Raw genomic sequence first — 10844 nt, forward strand, 5'->3', positions numbered from 1 at the left:
TAAGGAAGAGTTGGCTTGACTTGCCTTCCTTGAGACAGGTCAGCATTGTGGGTACCCCAGCCCCTGCTATGACTACCCAGCCTCATGGACTCCTCAGAGGGGGCCCCATCTTTGGAGGCCACCCAAGATTGGGGTCAAGAAGCAGGTGAGGAAATGCCATGTCTGAGCTGGTACCTCTTTCTTCTTGAGGATGGACTTTTTCTGCAGCACCTTCACTGCGTAGAATGTCCCATCGGACTTGCGCTTGGCCAGCAGGACCTGGGTGAAAGCACACATGCAAAGCCCATGCATGACTCTGGATTTCCTGATAACAGCACAGGAAGGGACATGTGTTCCTTCTGCAAGCATGAGAACCCTCTCTGCTCATGCAAGTGACAGGCCTGGGGTGAGGGAGGCTGCAGAAGGGGAGACATGCTTCCGGCTTTCCCAAATTCACTCACCTTCCCGTAGTTCCCCTTGCCAATGACTTTGAGGAAGTCGAAGTCTGTAGGCCGGGCACTGGGAGATGAGGCAAGGAAATTGATTAGCATTTGCAAGGCTAGGAAGCCCAGTGCCTGACAGCAAACCCAGGTTTTATTATTTATTTTTTTTTTTTTTGGCTAGAGAGAGGCAGAGAGAGGGAGAGGAAAAAGCACTCCCAACCCCATAGGGCAAGGTCACATTGCAGTCCCTTCTCCGTTTCTCCATCCTGTTGGGATTTGGGGCGTGTATATACACGTGCTCAGTACATACATGAATGACTAGGGCCAGGACTTGAACCGCACAGTTGGCCATGTGGGATCAGCTGCCCTAACCACCAGGCAACAAGGCTAACCCCCAGGCTTCTTTTTAGTCTTAGAGCTGAGAAATACAGAACACCTTCCAAGAGCCAACGCACCTCTTCTCTTAAGAATATCACATTTTCCCAGCCAAGAGAGGGCTTGGAAGACTCACCTCCACCCCAGGGAAGCATACATTCAAGTTAGCAACGATCCAATAAGAGATGAAAAAAGACAGCATGCATGCAAGGCCTTCTAGAAGGCCTCAAAGTCTGGGAAGGGCCCGAAACGGGGAGGGTAGCTAACAATGCAGATATGTGGAGGCATTCCAGGCAAAGGGCTCAGCATGGGCAAGAGCTATCTGGGTTTAGACAGCAGAGGGTCTTGGACGCTAGACCAGAGAATTTAAATTTTATGTCCAAACAAGGAGAGCCCATTGTGAGAGGAGCCAGGTAGAAAGTTGCTTGAGAGACCAAAACTCACTTTGGGTTGGCTGAAGGCCCCAGGTTGATGTTCCCATTGGCTCTTGAGAGCTAAAGACATTGAAAGACAGAGGTGATTAAGGTGAGCAGGTCTCTGCTCGTTGGCCCCCTCCCTTTCCTCTGGCCTGGGCCTAATCCTTTCTCCACCATCTCTCCTAGCCTCCTGCCTTCCTGCCTTGTTTCTTTCCACCGGTCCACCCACTTATCCACCCCACCTCTCCACCCGCCCATCCACCTACCCGGCATCATCTCACCTGCTCCTCACAGTAGTCTTGGGAGGCTGCTGCCTGCTGTGCCAACGGTAAGGTTAGGAAACTGAGGCCCAGAGAGGAGCTTCCCAAGATCTTGTTACCGGACCTGCAACTGGTCCTGTGATAGAGTTCCTCTGATCTTTCTTGTTGCTCAGCTAGTCTCGCACCCGATCAGCCTGGGAGTGGAACCCAGGTGTCCTCTCAATCAAAACCAATTTTTCTACCCCATCTACTTCTTAAAGCCCTGGCCCAAATCTCTCTCTGTTTACCTTGCAAACAGCCTACTTCTGTGAGCTCATAGTGACCCCTGGGGGACCATTCCTGGTCTGGGACAGTCCCTGGGCTGGCCAGTGTCTATAGATTTCCTCAGCCTTGGGAGGAAGTGAGTCCCTGGTGATGGGTGGGACACCAATAACTACTGACCTGTGGACTGGGGGTCCCGGCTGGGCTGGAGTCCATCCCGTTGCAGTGATCAGGTAGGCTCTGGCAGCACAGGGAGGAACAGGTGTGAAAGGCAGGGGTTGAGGACTTAGCTACACCTGTCAAGGACTTCAGGCACCTGCCTTCTCCATCCTCCCCACCTTCAAGCACCTGCTAGAGCCTGACTGGCTCCTACCCAAGAGGCCAGCAACTCCTACATGGATAGGATAAGAAATGATCTTGCCTAGACCCAGTCTTTCCAGCCAAAGATCTCAGGAGGGATGGAGGGGCATGGTCAGGGCTGGCCCTTCCTAGGCCGAGTCTTCTCAAGGGATGGGGACAGCCAGGACAGCTCTAGAAGTCTAGGATGCCCAGGGCTGGGTGGGGAGCCTGAAGCCCAGAAAAGAATTCCCTAGGCCCATACCGTTGGTGAAGGCTAGGCAGGCTTCCCAGGCCCCGTTATGGCCCTGTTGGCAACTCTGAATTTCTGTGGGCAGTCCCAGCTGGGATCTGTGCTTTTATCTCCTTGCCACAGAGACTTCTGCCCAATGCCCCAGGAACTGCAGCTGCCCTCGGCGCCGTGGGCCAGAGCTACAGGGAGACCTGAGACTGGCCTTGTTTCTCTGACATCAGGCAGTGAAGGCCATGATCGGCTGATTTAAGCAGCCAGGAGCACAGTGTCTTTCCTGCTTCTGCCCTGAAGGGTAGGAAGCTGGGGTTCCAGATCCTGGCTCAAGGTGCTCAGACCCCCATAGCTCCTTCTCTGCTTGGAAGTCAAGGCTAAGGTCTGAGAGCTCACCCAAGAGCCTGGGCACTACTGGACACTGTGCATCTTAAGACCATAGTCTTGGCAGCTGTGGAGCCTGGACATCTTTACAAGGACAGTCCTGGAGGCACCACCCCCATGTCCTTCTTGGGGGAAGGGAAGGGATCCTCCAGCTAGGCTGCTCTGAGAATCTCAGCCCTGCCAAGCTGCAGATCTGCCTGAATAAGAGTGCGGCCTGGCCTCAGCCAGTGCCCATCAGCCTGTGCCCCTGCAGACAGCACACACACTGCCACACCCTCTCCTGGGTGGACCCTGAGGGCCCTTTGGCCAGGCCTGGTTTCCCCTGCCCCACATACCTGGACAGCCTGAGGAGAGGCCTCTGGGAGAACCAGCAGTTGGAGCCGAAGACTGGCAGTGACAAGAGAGCTTCTCTGTTCTCCCAACAAGGGCTGGAGTGTCTGTGCCTGGTGCCGGCCTGGCCCCAGCACAGAGCTCGGAACTCCCAGCAAGCGAGGGGCTGGTTGATGTCACGTGGATCCAGCGGAGCTTAGGACATCATCTCCCCCTGGGGGTGGGGTGCAGGATGTGGGCAGCCCTGAACGGCCCTGAAGACCCTGGGGCTGGTCGGAACGTGCTGACTGGGTCAGGGTGTTCGGTGTGTATTTTGTGCATACATTTGCTTTGGTGCATGTCTGTCTGGCATGTCAGGGCAGCTCTGTATTTCAGGTATGTGTGTCGGCGTGTGAGTCGGCATGTAGATGACCCATGAATGTATTAGTGCAACTTGGTCTGTACCTTTACATTGACATGTGTCTGTGTGTCTGTAACTGTGCACCGCTGTGTTTTTCGGTGTCTGTGGTGTGGGCGTGGACATGCTTCAGAGTGTCCCTGTGTAGTATGCGTCAGTGTGTATCTTTATTGACACTAATGGGCTAGTGTCAGTGTGCACTGTGTGGGGTGTGAATCCTCATGTGTGTGTTTATGTGTGTCTTCAGATGGGTGTGGGTGTCTACTAATGTGTGTGACCGTGTGACACATGGCCATGAATAGGCACATCATTGTGGGTCCGTGTTCATACTGGTGTGCATCATTCAGTTTCCGTGTGTGTCTAAGTCTGTGTGCATGTGCATGTGTAGGGGTCCTGTCTGAAAGAAGATTTCGTCCCTGGGATCCATCCCTGTGTAGACCACATGGGACTGAAGAAGAGCCCTTCACTTCCCAAGAAGCTGCAGCTCTTTCAGAGGAAACTGGAGCCTGGTGTCTGGCTCAGTCCAGCTGTCCTTGGTCTTTGACTGCTGAGCATGTGACCCTTTAGGCCTTACCCTGCTGCCCTCAAGGGCTCTGGGCAGGCTGGCTGGCTCAGAACTCTCTTGCTGTGTAAGAAACAGGGTCCTGGCAGGCACCTGGACTCATGAAGGCCTTGCTGCCTGGTGTGACCATTAGGTACTCCCTTCCTCTCCCCAGGAGTTCAATGAGGTGGGCAGGTATTCCTGGGAACAAGGGGTTAATGGACCCAATACAGTCCTTGTAGTTCTAGAACTTTCTGTGTGGCCATACTACACTACAGGGGAGGGACCCATGGGGCTGTTGTCAAGGGAGTGGTCGGGGAGGGAACTGAGCCCTGTGACTATAGGCTCTCTGTGCGCTCTGAAATGCAGGAGACCCAGAGTGCTGGCCAAAGGAAACCTTAGTGAACAATATCAGAGCCTTCCATCTTTCAGCAAACTAGAAATGTTGAACTGATACAGATCGGCAGGGTGTCTGTAAACAAAACACGTACATACCCAGGACAAGGGCATTTCTTTTCAATAACAAGACCCTGACGAGGCCTCCTTTTCACCAGTACTATCTATAACAGTAAAACAGCAGTGGCAACAATAACCCAAAGGTCCCACCACAGGGCACTTTGGAATATCCGCCACAGTCATAGCTCCCTGTCCTCATCTCACACGCCTGTCTAGGTACCGTCCCACTGGCCCATTTCCCTTTTCAGCTGAACTCCTCAGAATAGTTGCCAGGGGAACCAGCAGTTAGCGTAATGGTTATGTTGCTGGACTCACACGTAGTCAACCGCGGTTCGCGTCCCGGACCCGGTGGCTTAAAACTCACGCTGGGCACATGTGCGTATGTGCCCAAGATCCCGAGAGGAGAATGGAGGAGAAGGGATTGCGGTGTGACCATTCCCCCTGGGGGGCGATTTCTCGCTTTCTGTCTCTCTGTCTCTCTCTGTCTGGCGAGCGCACGCACCCTATAGCGAAAACCTCTCCAAAAAAAAAAAAAAAAGATCCCGAGAGGAGAATGGAGGAGAAGGGATTGCGGTGTGACCATTCCCCCTGGGGGGCGATTTCTCGCTTTCTGTCTCTCTGTCTCTCTCTGTCTGGCGAGCGCACGCACCCTATAGCGAAAACCTCTCCAAAAAAAAAAAAAAAAGATCCCGAGAGGAGAATGGAGGAGAAGGGATTGCGGTGTGACCATTCCCCCTGGGGGGCGATTTCTCGCTTTCTGTCTCTCTGTCTCTCTCTGTCTGGCGAGCGCACGCACCCTATAGCGAAAACCTCTCCAAAAAAAAAAAAAAAAGATCCCGAGAGGAGAATGGAGGAGAAGGGATTGCGGTGTGACCATTCCCCCTGGGGGGCGATTTCTCGCTTTCTGTCTCTCTGTCTCTCTCTGTCTGGCGAGCGCACGCACCCTATAGCGAAAACCTCTCCAAAAAAAAAAAAAAAAGATCCCGAGAGGAGAATGGAGGAGAAGGGATTGCGGTGTGACCATTCCCCCTGGGGGGCGATTTCTCGCTTTCTGTCTCTCTGTCTCTCTCTGTCTGGCGAGCGCACGCACCCTATAGCGAAAACCTCTCCAAAAAAAAAAAAAAAAGATCCCGAGAGGAGAATGGAGGAGAAGGGATTGCGGCATGACCATCCTCCCTGGGGGGGGATTTCTTGCTTTCTGTCTCTATGTCTGTCCCTGTCTGTCTGGCGAGCGCACGTGCCCTATAGTGAAAAATCTCTCCAAAGAAAAGAATAGTTGCCAGGACTCATTGTCTGTTTCTCTCTTGCACCCTTCCAGACAGTTTTGGTCCCAACGGCCCAACGTAACAGTGGACCGGTCACATCTGTGTGCTGAAGCCCGCGATGTGCTCCTCATTCTCTTCCTGCTCAACGCCCCTGAAGGACTCAGCATGCTCGCCTTACCCACTTGGCCCCAGGAGATCCTGGTTTTCCTTCCAGCTCACTGTCTGCTCTTTCTCCATCTCCTAAGCTGCATTCTCTTCCTCTCTTCTTCCTTAAATACTGGCCTCTCCTCCAGGCTCAATCATTGGGACTTCTTAACTACAATGGTTCCCTAGTTGACAGTAATCACTTTAACGGCTTCACCAACTATGTGACACAGTTTCAGTTTCCCAACTTCTCCTCCTAGTTTCAGTTCGGTCCTGAATTCTGGGTTTATGTATATCTAATTGCTTCCTTGGCTTTTCTAGCTTACTATTGAATCCCCACCCACGGAAGTAGGGCCTGGAAGGTAGTAGGTGTTCAGTACATATTTTGACTGAAGAATGAAGGAATGAATTGATAAACCGTGGTACATGAAATGGAAAATTACAGGACCAAGTAACTATCTATTAGGTTGTCAGGAAAGTCATGAAGTATTTTTCCATGTTTTAATACTGGCCTCTCCTCCAGGCTCAATCATTGGGACTTCTTAACTACAATGGTTCCCTAGTTGACAGTAATCACTTTAACGGCTTCACCAACTATGTGACACAGTTTCAGTTTCCCAACTTCTCCTCCTAGTTTCAGTTCGGTCCTGAATTCTGGGTTTATGTATATCTAATTGCTTCCTTGGCTTTTCTAGCTTACTATTGAATCCCCACCCACGGAAGTAGGGCCTGGAAGGTAGTAGGTGTTCAGTACATATTTTGACTGAAGAATGAAGGAATGAATTGATAAACCGTGGTACATGAAATGGAAAATTACAGGACCAAGTAACTATCTATTAGGTTGTCAGGAAAGTCATGAAGTATTTTTCCATGTTTTTTCTAGGCAAAAATATGTCATGACTTTCCCAACGGTCTGATATAAACCTACATACATCTAAACAGGAATATAAATGTGACACAATGTAAAGCAAAAATGCAAGTTTCAAAATGGTAAGAATACTAAGGGCACCGATTTTGTAAAAAAGAAAAATGTATGCACAGCCACACTTGTGTGTCCAGCCATGAAAATATACACACACAGAAAGACCAGAAGGCCATGACCCGTAGTGACAGTGGAATCGTTGGTTAGGTTATTTTGATTATTATTTTTCTTTAGAGAGATTTTTGCTATAGGGCCTGTGTGCTTGCTAGAGAGAGAGACAGAAAGACAGAAAGCAAGAAGTCACCCCTCAGGCGAGATCTCCTCACCGTAGTCCCTTCTCCTCCATTCTCCTCTCAGGATTTTGGGCATGCACACACACACATGCCTGGCATGAACTTTAAACCACTGGGTCCAGGACTTGAACCATGGTTGACTATGTGGGAGTCCAGTGACATAGCCATTACGCCATCTGTTGGCCCCAAGGTTATTTTGATTTTTAATCATGTGCTGTTGTGTAGGTTTCTCAAGATGCTGCTGCTCAGTTAGTACTGAAACACCAAGTCCTGAGGGGAATTGTGACCTGCCTAGTGCCCACCCCCGCTCTGCCCCATCACCTTGACTGTGACCCACACCTAAGCAGTTCTTAGTCCCTAACGATTCCTTCTCTCCTGTCTTCTGACTTTCTGGCCATGAACCAAGCATCAGTATCTTATCTGGATTCTCAGCCCTATAGAGACCCCCCATGAACTCCCGGGGGATTACCCAAGTCCCTTCACAGGCCCACATGTCTGTCCTGCCCCTAATTTACCACAACCTAGACTTGCACCCCTCTGTCCCATCACTGCACAGACCTGCTTACAGTTCCCCAAAGGTGGGGTGGGCGTGGGGGTATCACATAGTTCTCTGTGGGTCATTCCCCTGACCAACCCGGTCTGCCCAGCCAGCCCTTTTCCTCCTCCAGGAAGCCTCACTAGACAGCTGTGAGCCCGTGACCTCTCACTCCCTTTCTTGTGCTGCTTCTGTTATTACACCCGTCTTCACTCTGGTGTAGTTTGTTCATTCCTGTGCCTGCCCAGATCAAGTGCCAGCTTGAAGCTATGTTGTCCCCATGCCTCCTTGGGTTAAGAGCGATCATCATCCCTGCTACAAAAAGGAGAAAACAGGCAGGGAGAGTAGAAATGAGGTGAAACAGACGTAGTTAACAAATGACACAATGAGGATTTGAACCCAGGCAGACCAACTCCAAGGCTCATGGCCTGGAATTTCAGAAAGAAGTATAAAAGAGGGAATGAAGTTAGTGAGAAGGTCAGGATGTAAGTTGGTTAGTTAGGGATGAAGAAAACTAGGTAGCTCAGAAGGTAGAAAGTTAATTTGGGAGAGAAAGAAGGAAAGAGAAGAGGGAGGGGGGAGGAAATGAGGAAGCAAAAACGGAAGTTAGGAAGAAAAGAAGAACAGGGAGGGGGAAGAACTGAGGAAGAAAAAAAGGAAGGAAGGGTATTAAGAAGGAAGGAAGTCGGCTAGTCAGTCTATTCATCAGACAGGCCCGTAGAAGGTGCCCTGATCACAGGTGAGCCTCTCACCTGAAACCTCCGGGTCCCAGCTCAGGTGGCTGTCCTCACTCTCCACATGGTCCCTCTGACCTGAAACCCAGTCTTGACGTGCTGAACAACCTTCCCAGTCAGGAGCGACCTGTCACCCACTCGCCTGGGTTCCCAAACCGGCTGGAGTTCAGCCTCCCAGTTCTGCCATCCAGGAGCTGGCTTCAGGGCCTTGCAGTTACTAATTAACTGCTGGACCTAATTACCATGCTGACTGCGCCCACTGGCTCCTGGACTGGCCATGCCCTGGGGACCCTCCGAACATTAAAAAAAATACTACTGCACAGCTTAAGTTGTGTGACCTTGGGCAAGTGAATTCAGCTCCCTGGCCTCATAAGAATGGCTGTTGATGGTTGTGAACTGCCTTAAGGGAGGGTCTCTGAAGTCCCTTTCCACACTGTTGTGTTTCCATTCTCTAAAATTGCCCTACCCACTGTGTCCAACTTAAATGCTTCCTCCTGTGGAGCCCTCCCGAGTTCATCAGCTGAATCCCTTTGCCTTCCTTAGAATCTGGAGTACTGGGGACCAGCAGTTAGGGTAATGGCTATGTTGCTGAATTCCCATGTAGCCAACCACAGTTCGAATTTCGTACCCGGTGTGCCCAAGGTCCCGAGAGGAGAAAGGAGAAGGGATTGTGGCATGGCCATCCCCCCTGGGGGAGTGACTTCTCACTTTCTGTCTCTCTGTCTTTCTGGTGAGAGCATGCGTCCTATAGCAAAAACCTCTCCAAAAAAAAAGAAGAAAATTAAAGAATCTAGAGTACTGACCAGTGGAGGTCTTGTTTCAACAACTCTCTCCTCCAGACTTTCTTTCCTTTTTTTTCTTTTTTTGGAGAGATTTTTGCTATAGAGAGCGTGTGCCCACCAGAAAGACACGAGAGAGACAGAGGGACAGAGAGACGGAGAGGAGAAAGTGAGAAATCATCCCCCAGGGGGATGGCCATGTCACAACCCCTTCTCCTCCAGGGACTTTGGGCACACATGTACACACATGAGTTTCAAGCTGCCAGATCTGTGACTTGAACTGCAGTTGGCCATGTGAGAGTCCAGCAACTTAACCACCCAGAGCTCACCTGCCCAAGCACTGTCCTGGGAGGAGAATCACAGCTGAGTCAAGACCCTCGTTCCTCTCTGCCCTTTGGAGATCTGAGGCTCAGGAACCAGGGTTCAGTTCATCCCAGCTGCCAAGGAAGGAAGGCTTTTGTGTGGCTGACCCAAAGCTCCCCAGGCCAAAGGGTTTAACTCAGGCAGGGCAGGGCCTGATCCATTGGACAGGCGTGAAAGCTCTGTCCAGTGACCTGCCCAACCACCCCCTCTTAGTAGGCAACCCAGAGTCTGACTTTCATACTCTTCCTTCATTTTCATTAACATGTCAACAATTCTGCAATCAGTCCATGCCTTAAAAACTGCTCAGATGTGCTCGGGAGGAGCCCTGCCTGGCCACACTACTTGCTCCGCCAATGCACACATCAGCATGTGTCTGGCACTAGCCCAGAGATGGGAGGTGGCTGACCCAAGGGCACAGAGCAAATCAGGGCAGTGCCCAGGGTCCTGCCCCTTTCCAGAGCTGCTGTGGCTGCTGCTCCACCAAGCTCCTCCCCGGCACTCCCAGAGCTGGTTCTTTTAAAATCCACAAAATGCTGTCGATTGCATAAACTGCATCAAAGACTTGGAACACACAGATGAATGTCAAATAAAAAGTGAGAGCTCTCTTTCCAGCCCATCTGCAACCTCATTTCTAGAAGTACCTGTTGTTGACAATCCTTCCAGACTACTGTCTATGCCCTAGTCTACATTCTTTCTTTTTTATTATTTTTTTTATTTTAGGGAGAATTTTGTTTCAGGGCAAGTGCGCTCACCAGAGACACAGAGAGAAAGAGGGACAGAAAGTGAGAAATCACACGCCCCCCCCTGCCCAACCAAGGGAATGGCCACATTGCAATCCCTTCTCCTCCATTCTCCTCTTGGGATTTTGGGCATGCATGCGCATGAGTTTTAAGCTGCCAGGCCTGGGACTTAAACCACGATCAATCGACTACGTGGGAGTCCAGCAAAGCAACCATTATGCCATCTGCTGGTTCTACCCTAGCCTATATTCTATATACATTTTTTCCCCATAAAAAGTGGGCAATACTATACATATTGTTCAGCAATTTTTTTTTTTAAACCTGCCATAGGGTGCAGGCACTTGCCAGAGAGAGACAGCAAGAGAGAGGGCAAGGGTGAAAGCCCCACTCCCACCCCTATTCCCTGCAAAGTCGCATAGGCAGAGGGAATAACAGGCACAGGGGCAGTGCAGGAAATTGTTGCCCCCCTGGGCTGGGAGCAGGACTCATTTCGTTGCCCCAGCGCTCTCCCCTTTCAGCTGCTTCCTTTGAGATTCACCTGCACATGTCTAAATACTGCGCTCAGGCTGCTTTTCTTCCATCTTTCTGCTTAAAAAATGTTCAAGCAGCTTCCTTCTTTTTTTTTTTTTTTTTGGAGGGGTTTTTTC

At 50.8% G+C, this 10844-nt stretch overlaps 1 protein-coding gene across 1 annotated transcript; it reads right to left on the reverse strand.

The window, feature by feature from the left end:
* Positions 1 to 74: 74 nt before the first annotated feature.
* On the reverse strand, positions 75 to 8504 carry LOC102498186 (serine/threonine-protein kinase Sgk2-like). Its single transcript, XM_027771475.1, has 6 exons — positions 8334 to 8504; positions 3034 to 3242; positions 1915 to 1974; positions 1242 to 1291; positions 441 to 498; positions 75 to 258 (listed from the first exon to the last, which is right to left on the reverse strand). Exons 3-6 carry the CDS (start codon positions 1948 to 1950, stop codon positions 94 to 96), a joined length of 309 nt encoding a protein of 102 aa, XP_027627276.1. The 5' UTR covers positions 1951 to 1974; positions 3034 to 3242; positions 8334 to 8504; the 3' UTR covers positions 75 to 93.
* Positions 8505 to 10844: the final 2340 nt, after the last annotated feature.

Source organism: Tupaia chinensis, unplaced genomic scaffold (genome assembly GCF_000334495.1).
Source record: "Tupaia chinensis unplaced genomic scaffold, TupChi_1.0 Scaffold000216_1, whole genome shotgun sequence".
Classification (NCBI taxonomy): domain Eukaryota; kingdom Metazoa; phylum Chordata; class Mammalia; order Scandentia; family Tupaiidae; genus Tupaia; species Tupaia belangeri.